The sequence below is a fragment of the Gorilla gorilla genome, chromosome 2 (genome assembly GCF_029281585.2).
Source record: "Gorilla gorilla gorilla isolate KB3781 chromosome 2, NHGRI_mGorGor1-v2.1_pri, whole genome shotgun sequence".
Lineage (NCBI taxonomy): Eukaryota > Metazoa > Chordata > Mammalia > Primates > Hominidae > Gorilla > Gorilla gorilla.
In genome coordinates this window covers 82,930,439-82,950,860 of record NC_086017.1, presented here as the reverse complement: position 1 = coordinate 82,950,860, position 20,422 = coordinate 82,930,439, and the positions used below count along the sequence as shown (strand labels likewise).

Sequence of the window (20,422 nt, the reverse complement as noted above, 5' to 3'; positions counted from 1 at the left end):
GTACTACAACATAAAGTTTAATCATTTTTGTTTCTAAAATCACTGTGGTGGGTTAAATTTCCATTGATTCTAATTTTGCTAGTAAAGGAAAATGGTTAAAAATGAAAACTGGTAAAACAGCAAAAACTAAAACAATAACAAAGGACCAAAAGAGAATATCCTACTCAGCCACTGATTTTTTTTTCCTATACTTATTTTTTACCCTAATCTAGTTATTCTAGACCCATAACATCATACACTATATGTAGTAGAGTAACTAAGCTCAGATGGAATCAACAAAGATGTTGAGAGATTGAAGTACTTAAGACATATGTAATTGATTTTCCTTACAAAGCAACACCCAATCCACGGCTTGTTGTGTTGCATCATATATCCCACAGAAAGAGACTCAAACCTTTTTTGTAATATATTTATGATCTTCCCAGTAAAAATAACTTTACTAATATTCAGTGTTCACTGAAAGTTTACTATGAGTCACAGTAAGTGTTTTGCATTTAATCCCCCTCACAGCCCTATTATTAACCACATTTTACAGAGGAGAAAACTAACTGGCCCAAGGTCACACAACTATGAAGCACTGCAACCCTGATTTAAAGGCAGGGCACCTGGTATGACTACTGTAACATATTGCTACTTTATCTGAAAATCTCCAAAATGTAATTATTACAACTCCTGGAGCTGAAAAATAAGTACTGATGAGCCATCTCAGTTTCCTGGCCTTTGGGGATATTATTCAATTGAGTGTACAGAGGATCAACAAAATATATTAATCCAGTATGGCCACAAAAACTACTGTAAATCACTATGTAATGGTTTTTGATTCCTGTTCCCAGGGTAAAATAAAGTGGATTTGAACCAGATCCTTAAATGAACAGTGGAGTGTTTTCAGACCAATCATCAACTGAAAATTAGAACTCATTAGTCCCATCTTGGTTCTCACAGGGCTTCCTTCATTTTTCACTCAAGACAAGTCAATTTCTTACTTTTCATTCCCTTAAACACCTTGAATCTTTGTTCTTCACACCATTTCCTTTTTTTTTTTTTTTCTGAGACAGAGTCTCACTTTGTTGCCCAGGCTGGAGTGCAATGGTGCCATCTCAGCTCACTGCAACCTCCGTCTCCCAGGTGCTAGCAATTCTCCTGCCTCAGCCTCCTGAGTAGCTAGGATTACAGGCGTGCACCACCACGCCCGGCTAGTTTTTGTATTTTTTGCAGAGACAGGGTTTCACCATGTTGGCCAGCCTGGTCTCGAACTCCTGACCGTGATCCACCCACCTCAGCCTCCCAAAGTGCTGGAATTACAGGCATGAGCCACCGTACCCAGCCAATTTCCTTTATTCAGAATACCCTTCCCTTATTCTAACACTCCCTCAACCCCCTCCACACACAAACACTAATGTTTATCTCTAAATCTGACCTGCATCTTTCTACTCAATACCTCATTTACATGCTTGGCACCAATAAGTTTCCAAAGTTATGTACCTTTGAACTCCAGAATTGAGAAAATGAATTCCATGGGTAAGTTTATAAAACACTCTATAAAGTTAAAATAGCAATTATAACTTCACAGAACCTTTAATAAGTTGATATACACTATGAATTTCCAAGAAATAATAAGCTGCTTTCCCCAAACTTCAATGACCAACACACAAACCCTCCTCTACCCGGTCCTATTAAATCTCTCTGTAAAACAGAATGCAATTTGGAAAACAATTTGGGAAACTCAAGGTAGGCTGAAAAACATATTTCAAAAAGTGGTACCTGAAACAGATCTTACTCAATGTTCTTTTCTAAAATAAAAGCTATTACACCACAGCATAATATAATTCCAATAATAAAATAAATACCTTTTCTACTCCTCTGAGAAATTTGTCTGTTCCTGTATAGTTTCTCCTTGGATCTGTTAACAACTCACATAGTCGCTGAATAGTAAAAGGGATACTGCAAAAAAATATAATTTTACAGTGTGAGATCACTGATAATCAAGAGAACGAGGAACATTATTTCTTTTGCTAGGTAAAGCTGTATCTAGTCACCCATGTATTAAGCTACAAAAGAAAATGCTATAATAGGGAAATAAATGGATGAGTCATTTAAAAAAAGACAATAAAATAAGCATACCTTTCTATTTAACAAAAAACCCATTCTCCCTTCCTTTAAAAAGCAATAAAGGTGTGGGGGGGGGGGGGGGGAGAGGGGGAATGGTTAACGGGTACAAAAATACAGTTAGAATGAGTAAGATCTAGTATTTGATAGCACAACAGGTTGACTACAATAATTTATCGTACATTTTAAAATAACTAAGAGTATAAGTGTACTGTTTGCAACACAAAGCATAAATAAACGCTTGAGGTGATGGATAACCCATTTACCCTGATGTGATTATTATGCATTGTATGGCTGTATCAAAATATCTCATGTACCCCATAAATATGTAAACCTACTATTTACCAACAGAAATTCCTGTTTTTTTTTTAAAAAAAGCAACTTAGAACACCCAAAATCAACAAAAAGCTTCAAAACTGAGGAAAAAATTTTTATATAATAGAAAATTCTAAATCCTGATAATTTGATTTTTAAGTTTACAAGAGAGGTAACACAAATAATAATCAAGTTGGGGGTTATTTAATATATGTATTTTTCCTCAAGTATTCTTCTGCACTCAAAGGTTTCTTTAAAACGTTCAAACAAAACTACAAATAAAGTATTTTAAATGTGGTTCTGCTCCATTATTGCAATTTCATATATAATCTACGTTTAATCCAACTTAAAATATACACAACATTTATTTAACTTTACCAAATAATTTCACTATACCTCAATTTTTCCTTGACCATAGTAAATACAAAACTGATATAAGTTGGAACTAAAATCATTTTATAAATATTTTTAAGTTTTGAGCTCATGTAGCTATTAGCATTCATAAGAATTACAAGCTGAACAGAACAGCAGAGTTATGAGCACGAGGTACGACAAACGCAGCTAAGTACAAACATAAATCTTCAGACTTCAGTGTCTGCCATACCAATCTATTTATTCTCTTTAATGAAAAGAATTACAAAGCCTCAAATTAATAGTTAACATTCACAAAGGTCTTCATTTTTTATAGGCAGTGTGATACAGAATTTTCTTCCACCACAAGGTATAGTAGTTAGTGAGTTACAATGCCAGGACTCAAACTCAGTCTCTCTAACTTCAAATCTCATGTCCTTTCCATTGTACCACACGTATTTTACAAAATTATAGTTGTTTATTTTCTAACTGGATAAACTACATTTGGTTCTCATATTCTTTGTGTCAATACTATTCTTATGTTCAAAGTATAAGATGTGCAAAAAATTCTGAAAGTGCTTAAAGTGCATGTTATTCATATGAGAACAAATGTTTTTAGATAAATTTGAGAGTCCAAGAATCAATCTTTTGTCTCAAACCTAAAATCGAATCCAAACCTACAAGTGAGAAAACTGTTCTACCAAAAGACAAGGCACAGAATAAAAGATTAAATGTTTGCCTGATATTCCAAACATTCAGAAGCAACTAGAAATTCCTCTGGGTTTCTGAGGAAGAATACTTTTTTGCTTCTGAAAATCTACTCAGAGTGAAGTACAATGTCAAAACGAAGAATCCTTTTACATGGGGAAGTACAAAGCACACCAACAGCGTTACTAATTATGAAACAGTAAGCTTATACAATCTTTTGTTTCATTCCTATAAAGACAACCATTAGAAATCTATAGCTAATACACAAAACTAACTCTACTTTAAAAATGTTTAAGCATTTTCCACATGTATAACAATCAGTATTAGTTTCTCAATTGTCTGTCCATGAAACCCAGTATTATCGTGGATTTCAGATTAGTGGTATAACTCACCTTAGCTCCTCTTCTAGTTCATGGCTCTTCAAACCTTACACACACAACACACCTAAGCTATTTCCTCATTAATCACCCCATAGTGATACTGTCATTAAAATTTATTATTCAAAATATACAAAATAGCACCAACAGTTTGGGTATTCAACAAGTGTTTGCGTATTCAAATAGTACTTAACTGAAAAATACTGTCTAGTCATTATGCTTTTTCTTCCAACTAAAATTCTTTCCCACATTAAAACCTAATGTTTTCTCACTAATTAAAATTAGTTTTAACAGATGAATATTTTAAAACTTCTTGTTTAACAACATGTACACTGAATGTTTTGGCTAATTTTCTTTAGAAACATAAGTTAAATTGTAGCCAATTATTAATATTTTATGTGTTGCTTAATATTAATACTGCTTTGGGAGGGGGGTATGTGTTTACATAGCAATACCAGCAATGATAAAATGAGTTTAAGTTCTTAGACAATTTCAGAAGCTTTTTTCAAAAGATCCTTACTTCAAAAAGTAAAAGAAGCTTTTAAAAGTCATTTTACCAAGTATCCAATAGATGGCACTAAAATGTCACACAACACTTCCTTTTCTTACATGACAGGCTAAAACCCAACCAAACACTTTCTGCAAATCAATGGATCCACTGGAAATATTAGTATGATAAATGAACGTAACAACAGCATTGAAAGGTCTCTTTACATACAGACTGTACTTTTAAACTTATTCCATAAATATAAGAGCCTATTATAAACTAGAAATACCAACCTTGCTCAACAGCAGTCAAAAGACATGTAAATAATTACAATTACAGTAATAAATAACAACACTGTATAAAAAGTGCCATGGAGACAGAATAAACTGTATGGCAAGCTTAGTAAGCACGACACTGGGAAAACTTAGTTTGAGGTAGGCCTCTAAAAGGAGGCACAAGAATAAACCAGATAAACCAGTACAAAATGAATGCATTTGGTACAAGTATATGAAAGCTCTGCTCTCTCATACTCATCCATTAGACATAGCATACAAAATAGTTTATTCTAACTTCTGAAAATATTAAGGCTTTTCCCACACATACTAAGAAAAGCAAATATAGGGAGAGGAGTGTTAAACACACATGCCACTCATTCTCAATGAAAAGTCTATTCAGAAATCCTTAAATTTGGGGGGAAGTGGTGATCAGATGTTCATTAGCAAAGTTATACTGTAAAATAAAAAACCCTGGGCCAGGCACGGTGGCTCACGCCTGTAATCCCAGGACTTTGGGAAGCCGAAGCAGGCGATCCCCTGAGGTCAGGAGCTCAAGAACCAGCCTGGCCTGTAATCCTAGCTACTCGGGAGGCTGAGGCAAAAGAATCGCTTGAACCTGCGCGGTGGAGGTTGCAAGTTGCAGTGAGCCAAGATCGAGCCACTGCACTCCAGCCTGGGTGATAAGAGTCAGACTGTCTCCAAAAAAAAAAAAAGTGTTTGGTTTACTCTGCAATGATATATCATCTGATTTATTCATATTGTAAAATGGAAAACTAAGATAATATAAGGAACTGAAAAAAGGACATGACTAGCTAGCATCTCAAATTTTTTAAAACAGTGCCTACAACATCCAGTAACATTTTTTAAACCCCCCGCCCCACACATTAAGGATCCACCTTTGCTAAATATATATATATATATTAATACACACACACACATGCTACCCCACTAGGAGACCTTACTCAAAACTGAATTTACCTGAGTCTTCATGGGTCTCATGGGTCTTGTCTGAAAACAAGGGTTCTGCAAGTACACTTCAAAGATTATCATGACGACTAAATACAACATAATGTATATGGTATATTAAATCACCTAACAGTGCCTAAAATATTTCAGAAAGTTCAATAAATCTAGTTCTTTTTTTTTTTTTTTTTTTTGAGACAGAGTCTCGCTCTGTCGCCCAGGCTGGAGTGCAGTGGCGCGATCTCGGCTCACTGCAAGCTCCGCCTCCTGGGTTCACGCCATTCTCCTGCCTCAGCCTCCCGAGTAGCTGGGACTACAGGCGCCCGCCACCACGCCCAGCTAATTTTTAGTATTTTTAGTAGAGACGGGGTTTCACCGTGTTAGCCAGGATGGTCTCGATCTCCTGACCTCGTGATCCACCCGCCTCGGCCTCCCAAAGTGCTGGGATTACAGGCGTGAGCCACCGCGCCCGGCCAAATCTAGTTCTTATTGTCATCATTCCATCTACTCTTTGATAGAGATTGTGGGAAGGCACACATGGTCCAAAGACCAATAAAACCAAAAGTATAGGTCTGTCTTTAAAAATACTCCCTTTAATTCCAAGGAAAATAACTAACCCTAATTAATAGGACCACACATTTTACCTTATATATCTTAATTTAAATGCAAGCTGTCCCTATTTACTTTTTTTAAAAGCAGAAGTTTTGTACACCTAAAAGCTATGGAAATTCAAATACCAAGAAAGCTGCTGAATATCAGGGAAAGACATATCAACATAAAGTAGCAATTCAATGCTATTTTTTAAAAGATAAATTTTAAGTCATAAGGCTAAACACTAAAGAAATAATGTCTTAAGCATGTATTTTAACCTAAATTTCTATAAAAGTACTAAGTTGAAAAGAAGGCACTCAAAAAATAAGTGCACGCTTCATTCAGACTCTAAAAAAATCAGTTTAACTACCTTAACTTTAAATTATATAAGCAACTTTTCCACATGAAAAAGACAAAGGAATGTAACATGTAGCACAGAGGCTACTGGAGTAAAGAAATGACCATAAAATCTGACATCCTACTAAAAAAAAAGTCAAAAGTCATTCACTTTTGTTTTATCCATGTATATGTGGATTTTACTGTCTTTTCTGACTAAATGACCACATTAGTGGTGTCTTAGTTAACAGAAATACTGAGTTAAACTGTCAACATGGAAACTAACAATATCTCTGTTACCAAAGACTAAGTCCATAATTTTGTTTACACCTACAAAGTCTTACAAAAGTCAGAAATACCATTAGAATCCTGTGATACTAGCTTTACTTGAAGCAATATGTTCTTTCTGAACTCAGGCTTTAATATTTACATAAACATACATATTCATAAATATATTTATGAATTTTGGGTTAAGGAGTGGTGCAGACACTAGTTTACTTACATCACTGGGGTTCCTTATCATTATTAAAAGAGGCGAAATTAGCTGAGCACGGTGGCTCACGCCTGTAATCCTAGCATTTTGGGGGACCGAGGCGGGTGGATCACCTGAGGTCAGAAGTTCGAGACCAGCCTGGGCAACATGGCGAAACCGTCTCTACTAAAAATACAAAAATTAGCCGGGCATGGTTGATGCATGCCTGTAATCCCAGCTACTCAGGTGCTTGAGGCAGGAGAATTGCTTAAACCCAGGTAATAGAGCAACACTCTGTCCCCACCAAAAGAAAATTCACACACATATAATCTTATGTCTCAAATCAAATGACAGATTTCGCTTTTTTTTTTTTTTTTTTTTTGAGATGGTGTCTCGCTCTGTCACCCACGCTGGAGTGCAGTGGCACCATCTCGGCTCACTGCAACCTCTGCCTCCTGGGTTCAAGCAATTCTCTTGCCTCAGCCTCCCGAGTAGCTGGGACTACAGGCGCCTGCCACCACGCCCAGCTAATTTTTTGTATTTTTAGTAGAGACGGGGTTTCACAGTGTTACCCAGGATGGTCTCGATCTCCTGACCTCGTGATCCGCCTGCCTGGGCCTCCCAAAGTGCTGAGATTACAGGTGTGAGCCACCACGCCCAGCTAATTTCGCCTCTTTTAATAATGATAAGGAACCCCAATGATGTAAGTAAACTAATGTCTGCACCACTCCTTGACCCAAAATTAATCTATAGCAATTGTCAAAGCTTTTAATAAAGTTAATCATCTCTTGGAGTTCCTATAGTCTGAACTGTTATTTTATTTGCATCAAATATAACTAGCAAGAAAAAGTTAATTAGGCTTTCTGTTAATTTCAATTTTTAAGTTTATTAAAGAGAGTATCACATCAAGCCATATTACCACTAGACAAGACCAGGTGGGGAATAGTAAGGAGGGATGGTTACAAAATCATGCCAATTCTCAAGTAATTATTCTAAGAGAAAGAAAGGGGATAAAGAAAAAACAAGCAAGTAGGGGTGGGTGGGTGTGGGTTTGTGTATGTGAGAGAGACAGAAATCTGCCACAAATAAGTACATTTTAACTAATATACTCAACAAACACTGACACAAATAATTAACAGCACAAAAACCTATTTTCCCCAGGCAACTGGGGAGCACAAAAATCAGGAAGCAATAAAGTGGATCAACAGTGTCAGAAAACAAAGTAATAAACGGCTAAGGACCCATTCTCTCAGTCCCTGAATCATCTGGAGCTAACCATAAAGCAAACAACACACAAACTGAAAATCAAATGTGCGTTGTTTTATTCTACAATCCAGACTTTGGAGTATAAAAGTCTCATATATAACTTTAAAAGATCATGAGCAGTACTCTCAGCTGTGACTGACTGTACCTGCTTAACAGATGATATAAAGATTATTAGGTATCAAAAGTTTTCCACTTTTTCCAGATCTCCTCATAAATATATAGGAACGCTATTTTAGTTTACTATTCACAGAGTGAGGAGGCCGACTGCCTACTTTAGAGAGGTCTTAGAGGTAACAGCAACGACAAGAAAGGGTCAAGACTTGAGAGATTAATTTACTTTTATATTCATTATTCTTTCATTTTGAAAAATTCAGAGAACATAAAATGGTATCTTTTAAAACTGCCAGAAATGTAACTTACATGCTCTCTATCCCTCAAAATGCCTCTTTGTGTTTACCATTATAGGAATGAACCATTACCTATTAGCAATTCCTAAATTATATTCATGGTCTCTGTAATAGGAGGAGGATTTTCATAAATGGCCCTGGTTTGAGTAAACCCATATACTCTTTATTATAATTCCAGAGGGCATAAAATGGTCTTTTAATTGACCATTTCATTAAAATTTTTAGTTTCGTTCATTTTAATTTTTTGTTTCTCATCTGACAAACTGTAACTTCACTTTTGGAGAGTAGTTATCATCCATCTTCCATGAAATTTTAAAGTTCCAAAGTAATTTTAAAAGACAAGAAAATGACCAAAAAAAAAAAAAAAAAAGAAATTAAGCATTCCATTCTGATTCTTCTATGCCTCAATAGACAAAATAGATATAAATATACTTTTATTCTTTTTTTTCTAGTCCCCAGTTATTCAATATTCTTTTCTTTACTCATTCATTCATCTATCCATCCACGCACCTAGTCATTCCATACTTGTCTGTTTAAGAACCTACTATATTCAGGCACTCACTCTTCTAGGCCTTGTTTGGAAAAGACTGTTACCCCAGCTCTCCAGAAGCTTATAGTTCAGGAAATCAAGTGTTAACAAGTGCATGGACAATTTCCACTTCAAAGAGGGAAAAATCTGTACTTTGGCAGGGCGCAGTGGTTCACGCCTGTAATCCCAGCACTTTGGGAGGCCGAGGTGGGTGGATCACAAGGTCAGGAGATCGAGACCATCCTGGCTAACAGGGTGATACCCCACCTCTACTAAAAATACAAAAAATTAGCCAGGCGTGGTGGCGGGTGCCTGTAGTCCCAGCTACTGGGGAGGCTGAGGCAGGAGAATGGCATGAACCTGGGAGGCGGAGGTTGCAATGAGCTGAGATTGAGCCATTGCACTCCAGCCTGGGCAAACAGCGAGACTCCGTCTCGAAAACCAAACAAACAAACAAACTTGTACTTTGGTAATATACTAAAATAATTTTAGAAAATGGATAATCTTTCTTACGGCAAAATACTAGGAAGCATTTAATATAAAACTTTTACAAATTAAAAGCAAAAACAACAAAAACTTACCAGTAAGAAAATTAGCAAAAGAAAGCCAAAAGAAGATATAAAGGGCAATTCACAGAAAGGCTGTAAGTACACAAAAAGATGTTCCATTTCACTTGCAATCAAAGAAACACAAATACAGACACATATACAGTACCGAAGAATTACAATATCTGCACTTATTACAAAAGAAAGCATCAACAACCACATTTTGCTTAGTCAATTTTGCAGCACTGATAAACTGAAAATTAAGTGTTCATAAGCTAACCTAGCAATTACATTTCTACAAATTAAAAAAAGTAACAATCTGGCCAGGCACGGTGGCTCATGCCTGTAATCCCAGCACTTTGGGAGGCCAAGGTGGGTGGATCACCTGAGGTCCGGAATTCAAGACCAGCTTGACCAACATGGAGAAACCCCATCTCTACTAAAAATACAAAAATTAGCCGGGTGTGGTGGCGCGTGCCGGTAATCCCGGCTACTCCGGAGGCTGAGGCAGGAGAATCGCCTGAACCCAGGAGGGGGAGGATGCGGTGAGCCGAGATCGTTCCACTGCACTCCAGCCTAAGCAACAAGAGTGAAACTCTGTCTCCAGAAAAAAATAAAAAAAGGCAACAATCTATACGTATATTCAAAACATGACATTCATCAACAAAAGATACGTGGAAGGATGCTCACTACAAGCACTGCTCGTTGACAGCCAAAAAAATAAATGCCTACCATCAATCAGGACAGGCAAATAAAAACCTATTATTCACATAATAGAAAACAATGTAGCCATTTCAAATAAATAAAAAGATAGCTTTAAATGTACTAATATAGACATGTTGAAGCTTCTCTAAAAGGAAAATACCACTAGCATATAGCATGATTCTACTTTCATTCTTTATGTACTTCTGTAACAGTGGGGATCTTTTTAAAAGCGTGAACATACACGGCTTTTGTAATTTAAAGATTATCTATTACAAATGGGGGGAGGAGTGTGTAAGAATGGACAAACCCTCAAACTGGTGGAAAACCAACAAAATGTTACTTCTTAGTAAATATTTTTAAATACTATATACACATAAAAAACACAAAAATTGAACATTTTGTAGACATGTTTCAACATACCAATATATTAAAATACAGACAAAAAAAGAGTAAATTAAAAATAGAAAAATCTTGATGTATCACTAATTAAATAAGACTTAGATTCTGCCTGCTCAGAGAAAGTGATTCATAAACTGAAAAATCAAATTTAAAAAATGTAAGTTCGGGCCAGGCGCGGTGGCTCAAGCTTGTAATCCCAGCACTTTGGGAGGCTGAGGCAGGTAGATTACTTGAGGTCAGGAGTTCCAGACCAGCCTGGCCAACATGGTAAAACCCCGTCTCTACTAAAACTACAAAACAAATAAACAAACAAACAAAAAAAACATAGCTGGGTGTGGTGACGCACACCTGTAATGCCAGCTACTCGAGAGGCTGAGGCTGGAGAATAGCTTGAACTTGGGAGGCGGAAGTTGCAGTGAGCCCAGATGGTGCCACTGCACTCCAGCCTGGGTGACAAAGACTCCATCTCTAAATAAATAAAATAAAACAAAAACAAAACAAAATTTCAAAATACGGTTCAAAAATAAAGTTGTAAAAGAAGAATGCTCAGGCATTTAATGACTGTTCAAATCATTTTCTGAAGTAGGTGAATTACCTCTTTTACAGATTAAGAAATTACAAATATTTAGATTTATGTAATAAATAATACACAATATTAATTTTATTATATTTATATATAATACATGTATTTGTTTCTAGCCCAACTTAATGTGAAAGAACTGAAAATGGTATTTGCTATTACTAATTCAGAATAACAAGTAAATCTGCTTACAAAGCAGCAGTATAATTTGACCTGTTTCACCTTAACTTTTATTTTTGAATGACGGCCATAATTTATTGAAATAAAAGATGAGTCACTATGTCTAAGTACTATTTATATATATGTACAATTTATAAATAACCCCGAGAAGTATTCTCTTTTTTTTGAGATGGAGTCTCGCTCTGTCACCCAGGCTAAAATGCAGTGGTGAGATCTTGGCTCACTGCAGGCTCTGCCTCCTGGGTTCACCCCCATTTTCCTGCCTCAGTCTCCCGAGTAGCTGGGATTATGGGCGCCCGTGACAACGCCCAGCTGATTTTTCTGTATTTTTAGTAGAGACGGGGTTTCACCGTGTTAGCCAGGATGGTCTCAATCTCCTGACCTAGTGATCTGCCCACCTTGGCCTCCCAAACTGCTGGGATTACAGGCGTGAGCCACCACACCTGGCGCCGAGAAGTATTCTAATCTTGAATGTATTCATTTAGTTCAATAGTAAATCTTATGCAACATGCTTCTAAAATGTATCATGTGGCTATTTCTTGGATAAGTGCCTTTAAAATGTTTTTTTTCCTTTTTCTGAAAAATTTTAAAATATTGATATGGAAATATACACATACTGGTTAAATAATTTCAACAGTCCAACAGGGTGCACAGTGAAAACAGGTCTCCTTCCCATCCCAGGCCCCCAGGGGTAACTATAACTGATAAACCTCAAAGACAAAAGCTATGATTTCTCCCCCCCAAAATATTTTTGTAACAGACCCAAAGTCAAGGCCTAAGGGTTTGACATTTCAAGCAAAATTCTTAAACCTAAAAACAGTGGAATATGATATAAAGCAAACCGTTAACTGGATTACACTATCTTATTTCAAAATCCCATGCAATTAAATACGTAAAGAATCAAGCCATTTATGCCATCTAAAAATACAACTGAAACCCTTCAAATACTATCTAATTCTAACTATGAATTCACTGGTTAGAAAAACCACAATTCATTTTATTTGGTATTGTTGTTGTTCCACACCCTAAATTAATGCCAAACTAAATATCGAATAATTCAACTTCACAAACACTTCTTCCCTTCAATAAAGGAAACCGTAAAAATACAAAGTCCTGGCTGGGCGCGGGGGCTCACGCCTGTAATCCCAACACTGTGGGAGGCTGAGGTGGGCGGATCACAAGGTCAGGAGTTGGAGACCAGCCTGGCCAGCATGGTGAAACCCCATCTCTATTAAAAAATAAAAAAAATTAGCCGAGCACCATGGCGCACACCTGTGGTCCTAGCCTAGCTACCTGGGGGGCTGAGGCAGAATTGCTTGAACCTGGCAGGCGGAGGTTGCGGTGAGCCGAGATCATGCCACTGCACTCCACCCTGGGTGACAGCGAGACTCTGTCTCAAAACAAAACAAAATAAAACAAAAAACAACAAAAAACAAAGTCCTAAAAAAATAGAATTTAAAATGACAGAGTATGAGACACAGTAACATTTCTTTAAAAATGAGTACTGCCGGGCGTGGTGGCTCACACCTGTAATTCCAGCACTTTGGGAGGCCGAGGCAGGCGGATCATGAGGTCAGGAGATCGAGACCATCCTGGCTAACATGGTGAAACCCTGTCTCTACTAAAAATACAAAAATTAGCCGGGTGTGGTGGCATGCGTCTACAGTCTCAGTTACTCGTGAAGCTGAGGGAGGAGAATTGCTTGAACCCAGGAGACCGAGACTGCAGCGAGCCAAGATCACGCCACTGCATTCCAGCCTAGGTGACAGAGCGAGACACCTTCTCAAAAACAAACAAAACAAAACAAAAAAACCAGGGAGTTTTACTTTTGTACAGAATATCTTTTTAGTGTTTTTAATGTTTTACAAGCGGCCAAAAATGGTTACTTGTAACTAACAAGCAAGCCGTTATGTAGGAGAGAAATGAGGACTCCAAAAAAAGTCTAAACAAAAACTCATTAAAATACTTCCATAAATTAGTATTTCGTTTTAAAAGAAATGTGATTTCTCAATGATATAAAGGTTCTATATAAAGTATGAAGACATAACACCAAATATAAAACAGGAAAGAAAAACCATTAAAATGTTTCCTGATAAATGACTGTTTCCACTGATACCTATAAAAAGGTGGTTCAAGTTTTTTAAGAGGCTACAAATATTTTAAATAGTTGTAAGCTAAAAATCATCAACTACTACATGTCACTAGAAACAAGGAATTTATTCTAATGGATAATCAATCAATTATCAACCAGACACATCAAAACTAAAAGAAAAATCTATTGATCTTCTGCTAAAAATTAAATCTTTAAAACAGTATTAAGTGCATACCCATTAAATCCAGTGACAATTTTCAGTATTCTTTCCTTCATTTCATCAAAGGGAATATATTCGACATTAGGGTTGGGAGGACCTCTTGGCTCAGGAGCTGAAGTTCTGAAATCATCCATCACTTTCTCCAGTTTGAAAATAAAATAGCCTTTAAATTGGGACCACTGAATCCTATAAGCAAAAAATCAAAAAATATATAATACCATGTAGCTTCACAATTCTTGAACACAAAACACAAATATAAAATATACTATGACACTAATACTAACAAAATTAAGATGTGAATAATTAGTAATGAGAATGCCGTCATTGAAGAGCACACATCATGCCTCATTTATCACAAGCTCCATCCTGATGCTATCCAACTCCCAACCCAAACAAAACCCAGATCTCTGATTTAGATCTTTTAAATGAACTACCTCTGCCTGAAAGTCTATGGTGTGTTAGGTCCTATTATTAGTATGTTTAAAATAGTATTTTGACTCTTTCACTCATAACAAACCTAACCAGGGGGGCATTAGTTACACTATCCTATTAAGTCAGAATGAATCCATACCTTAATCATCCAAGTTACAATGTTTGCATGGACTAGTAAAATTTGTCTATTATCTACTAAATAACAAAATAAACTTTACTTTCTCCTTTTTTTTCCCCTTTCAGTTAATATCTTCAGGCTCTTCTGTCACTTAAGAGACAAAAGGCATGTACCTATGATTAAGGCACATAATCACAGGTTCTATCCAACCAGTACTTGCACAATAAAAATACATAATTTGCTTAGGTACTTTTCACATCTATTCATTTATCAAATTAACATAAACACCTTTTTATCCCTCTTTCCTCACATTTCACCACTAATATAAAAGGAAATTTTGTGAGGATACCTGCCTGAATAGTGTAAATTCCAGGAGACACGGGAGTCAGGAATGCTAACCATTTCCTCAGGCAGACAGTACTACCATCAGTGACAGCAGATCAATCTCTTTACACAGGTTGACTACTTAAACAAATTTACACAAATTAACGGGAGCCCATCTGTAATCACCTTCCATCCCATCCAGCAACCCTATAAACTAGGGTAGCAGTTTTCAAATTGTGGTCCAAGAGGTCAAAGCTATTGTCAAAAGAATAAGGGCTGACTAGTTCGCTGTTAATGTGTGCACTGATGGTATAAAAGGTGGATAAAACTGATAATCCATGTAGCAAGAGTCAAGACAGCAGCACCAAACTGTATTACTAGCTGTAGTAGACGCCATAATTTTCACAAACTCGTAATTTAAAAAATCTGTTTCACTTAAAGTGTAAAAGATATAAAAATTACTAATTTCATTAAATCCCAACCCTTGAATACATCTTTTACATATTCTGTGTAACAAAATGAGAAATAGATATTAAAAAAATTATGCTGCATATCAAAGAGGTATGGGATTCTCAAAGAACAATACCTTTATTTAGACCGTTGCCAGCTGAACTAGCTATTTTTCATAGAACAGCATTTTAACCTGAAAGGACTGCCACACAAATAAAGCTTATTTAGATTAGCAGACTGGGTGTGATGGCTCACACCTGTAATCCCAGCAGGCGGATCACCTGAGGTCAGGAGTTCAAGATCAGCCTGGCCAACATGGTGAAACCCTGTCTTTACTAAAAATACAAAAATTAGCCAGGCGGGGTGGTGCATGCCTGTAATCCCAGCTACACAGGAGGCTGAGGCAAGGAGAATCACTTGAACTGAGGAGGTGGAGGTTGTAGTGAGCTGAGGATTGCATCACTGCACGCCAGCCCGGGTGGTTAAGCAAGACTCCATTTCCAAAAAAAAAAAAAAAAAAAAAATTAGGAGAATGTGGTAGACATTTTCTCAAAAATAAATAAAGTGAACCTGTCATTTCAAGATAAATAACTGACAGTATTTGTTACCAATGATAAAAATTTGAACTTCTAAGCAAAAAACTAAAAGTCTGGACAATTTTTATTCTTTACTGTGAGCTTGAAAGCTTCCTGATATAGTCCCAAAATATTCTGAAAGCAACCAGTGTCGACATAAAAATATTATACGAGGCCAGATGTGGTGGCTCACGCCTGTAATCCCAGCACTTTGGGAAGCCGAGACAGGAAGATCACTTGGGCCCAGGAGTTGGAAGCCAGCCTGGGCAAACAGCAATACCCCGTCTCTACAAAATAATTAATTACTAATTAATTTAAATTAGGCATGGTGGTATGCACCTGTAGTCCCAGCTACTCAAGAGGCTGAGGCAACAGGATTGCTTGAGCCCAGGAGGTAGAGGCTGCAGTAAGCCAATATCACACCACTGCACTACAGCCTGAGCGACAGAGCAAGACCCTGTCTCTTAAAGATACTGCGTGATACCAAAAGCACAAGCAACAAAATAGATAAATTGAATTACATCAAAATTTAAAATTTTGTGCATCAAAGGACACTATCAACAGAGCAAAAAGTCAAATCGTGAAATGGGAGAAAATATTTGCAAATCTTTTATCTGATAAGGGGTTAATATCCAGAATATATAAAGAACACCTACAACTTAACAAAAAAGATGACCCAATTTAAAAATGGGCAAAGTACTTAAATACGCACTTCTCCAAAGAAGATATACAAATAGCAAACACACAAGATGCTTAACACCATTAATCTTGGGGAAATGTAAATCCAAATCACAATACCACTTTATACCCATTAGGGTTGGCTATTATCTAAAAAACAAGTGAACAAGTATTGGCTGGCCAAGGATATAGAGAAACTGAAACTTTCCTTTTTGAGACAGTGTCACTCTGTTGCCAGGGCTGGAGAGTGGTGGTGCAACCTCGGCTCACTGCAACCTCTGCCTCCTGGGTTCAAGCAATTCTCCTGCTTCAGCCTCCCAAGTAGCTAGGATTATAGGTGCCTATCACTACGTCCAGCTAACTTTTTGTATTTTTAGTAGAGACGGGGTTTCACCATGTTGGCCAGGCTGGTCTCGAACTCCCGACCTCGTGATCAGCCCACCTCAGCCTCCCAAAGTGCGTGAGCCACTGCCCCCAGCCAAGAAACCGAAACTCTTGTGCATTGCTGGTAGGAACGATGCAGTCACTGTGGAAAGCAGTTTGGTTCCTCCAAAAACAACAACAACAACAAAAATTATGAAACCACCCTATGATTCAGGAATCCCATTTCTCCATAGATCCCCAAAAGGTGAAAACAATCCAAATGTGCCATCAGCACGTGAATGGATAAGCAAAATGTGAGAGATAAACACACACACACACACACACACACGAATATTATCCAGTCTTTAATCTGAAAGAAATTCTGACATGGATTAAGCTTGATGGCATTATGCAAAGTGAAATAAGCCAGACACAAAAAGAACGACTATTGTATGATTCCACTTATATGAGCTATCAAGAATAGTCAATTTAGAGTCGTCTGGAACTGTGGGGAGGAAGGTGCAGGGACTTACTCTTTAATGTGTACAATGTTTCAGTTTGTGTAAATGAAAAGTTCTGCAGATGGATGATAGTGATGGTAACATACATCATGAGTGTACTTAGTGCCAATAAATTGTACACTTCAAATAGTTAAAATGGTAAGGTTTACATTAGGTATATTTTGATAGGTATTTCCCCACAAAGAAGATACACAAAATGGCCAATAAGCATATGAAAAGATGCTCAGCATTATTATCTATTAGAGAAATGCAAATCAAAACCACCCATTTCACACCCACTAGGGTGGCTATAATCAAAAAGATGAATAATAAACGAGTGCTGGGTTGATGTGGGGAAACTGGTAATGTCATACATTACTGGTGGGAAAGTAAAATGGTGTAGTTGCTTTGGAAAGTACTTGGGCAGTTCCTCAGAAAGGTAAATGCAGATTTGTAATCCAACAATTCCATTCTATTAAATGAGTGAATTATGTATTTTACCGCTACTACTTTTAAAAATGGTGAGGATAATTAAAAGCTATTTGCATGATTACTTTTTTCCACCTTTCCCTATCCTATTTTAGAAAGGGGAATTTGAGGTTTAACAAGCAGAATTTTTAATTAATTTAATTTCACAGAATTTTTGATATGCCTAATATTAATCCTTATTAATGTACAATTGCTTTTGGTTCCTAAAATCTATCTTTAAATTTTATGAGACTCTCCACATGCACTTCATACTTAAACATACCAGGGAAAGTTATACTGAAATAGGATGCTTATACTTTTCATTTCTTAAATTAACAATTTTTTGTGCTTTTAATAATCACCCACTAATTCATAGCGTGAGTTCAGATTTCCATATGCACAGAGTCTTGTGGTGTGTTTTAATCTCATCTTTCCATTAACCATCTGACATGACATGTTTGCGGTCCAAAAAAAGCACATTAATGGGAACAGCCAGACAAGAGGTATGGGACCCCAGGTAATGGAAATTCTGAAGAGATTCAAAGACTCTATGGCACTAACTCATGAGACAGAAATTAAGCCCCATAAATTGACATGAATTATGAACACACTGTAGTCTTAACTTTCAAATAAATCAAGCAGTTACTCTAAATTAGATCAATACGATGCAACTCAAGTGATACTATTCCACATATATATATGGGGAGGGCATTCATAAAATGTGAAAGATACAGCTTTTCGATGGAGGACAACTATTTGATAAAAACAAAACCAGAAAATGCTTCCCTAAAAGTTATATAATTCAGGGGCCAGGCGCGGTGGCTCACCGATGTAATCCCAGCACTTTGGGAGGCCGAGGCGGGCTTATCACAAGGTCAAGAGACCGAGACCATCCTGGCCAACATGGTGAAATCCTGTCTCTACTAAAAATACAAAAATTAGCTGGGTGTGGTGGCACACACCTGTATTCCCAGCTACTCGGGAGGCTCAGGCAGGAGAATTGTTTGAACCCAGGAGGCGGAGGTTGCAGTGAGCCAAGATTGCAGCACCGCACTCCAGCCTGGGTGACACAGCTAGACTCCATCTCAGAAAAAAAAAAGAAATTATATTCAGGCACAAAAAACAGGCCATGCGCAAATCAACTAAAAACTTGGCAACAAAAACAATTTCTTAGGAATGTACACTCACTGGATGAGTAGAAATGAGAACAAAAAAACCCTTGGCTTTCAATATGAAAATCAAATTATTCTAAAAAGATGCTCATAAGACATAAACACATTTTCAACTTCAGAACAAATTTCTCCACATAAAATCCCCTCCAATAAAATACATACTCAAAATTTAAATCTACTTTGCTGAAATTAATAATGTACTGAAATTAATCACCATTAACTAAGTAGCTTCACCTCCCTCCACTTCCTTTTTCTTCTCCCCTTCCATTTTCCCATTTTTGCAGTTTCTCCTGTAGGAAAGTACAATTCATATCTCTAATAAATATATCCTGGTGGTAGATTTTACATTGACCTTTTTTCTCCATAGAAACTCTCAAGTTCATATTCAAACATGTTTCTCTCACAATTCTCTAAAGGCTAAAGGTATTTTCCAGAGGCTTAAGGACAGAAAATCCATCTTTTCTTTTCCCAAGTGGTGCTACAACAATTTAGTGGCCAGCGGCCAACCACCTTAACGTACTGGTTCCTATCATTTCCAGTTCTACTAAGATTACTCTCTACTCAGCCTATCTGCATTGCACACAAAGTGTGAGGAACACTAAGAGCACAGCAAAGCTGAGGAGAGTCCTACTACTATTAGCTACTCCAAAGGATAGCAAATACTGCACCATTTATAAACATCAAACGGGAATTTGAGAAGAATGAATAAATAAAATCTAATGGAGATGATCATTCATTAAAGGTGACAGGCTTAAAATACACTTAATGTTTAAAAGGCAGATATTTCAATCAGATGACTTAAAATGTCAAATAATTCAGTCTTAATTATATGACTGAGGCAAACAAAACAAGTATATTTAATCTGAATACTGAAATAAGTGAAAGATCTGCAAAAGTAAGAAAACACTGTGCGTTGCTTACATAAAATTATGACATTTTTAAGGACTAATTTTAAAACACAAATTAACTATCTCTATAAATGGGGCACGAAACAAGAGATTCTTTTACATTATCATTCCACATCATATTACATCTTGTCGACTAACTGAACATTAAAATAGATCAGTGGAACAGAAGAGAGCGGAGAAGCACACCCACACATATATGAAAATCTGATATATGGTAAAGGACAGATTAGTCAGTAAACTGAAAAATATTGAGACTACTCCAAAATGTTAATAGGATTTAAAAACTAAATAATGTGTTTTTTCTGATTACATCAATAGTACAGCCATTATAAGAAATAATAAAGACAAAGAAGTAAAATGTATCCATAATCTGCAGTCAACCATCATCACTAAAGTAACATTTTAATATATTTTTCAAATTTGATATCCTAATATTCCTTTTTCCCTCCTCCTTACTCACTACGGGTATTTGCATGGGACAAACAGTCTTTGAGGGCAAGATTTTTAACTGCACCACGTATTTGTGCCAT

At 36.7% G+C, this 20,422-nt stretch overlaps 1 protein-coding gene across 5 annotated transcripts in view; it reads right to left on the bottom strand.

Moving 5' to 3' along the window:
- The window catches only part of PPP4R2 (protein phosphatase 4 regulatory subunit 2), a 65,021-nt gene that overhangs the window by 6,201 nt on the left and 38,398 nt on the right, over positions 1-20,422 (bottom strand). For 4 of the 5 annotated variants that reach the window (XM_004035902.5, XM_063703918.1, XM_055382993.2 and 1 more), the window contains exons 3-4: positions 13,920-14,090; positions 1,848-1,941 (exon numbers count right to left, since the gene is read on the bottom strand). In XM_004035902.5, the coding sequence (XP_004035950.1) occupies positions 1,848-1,941; positions 13,920-14,090 (265 nt within the window). The remainder of the gene's footprint in view (positions 1-1,847; positions 1,942-13,919; positions 14,091-20,422) is intronic. The other variant, XM_055382995.2, reaches the window with a different exon arrangement.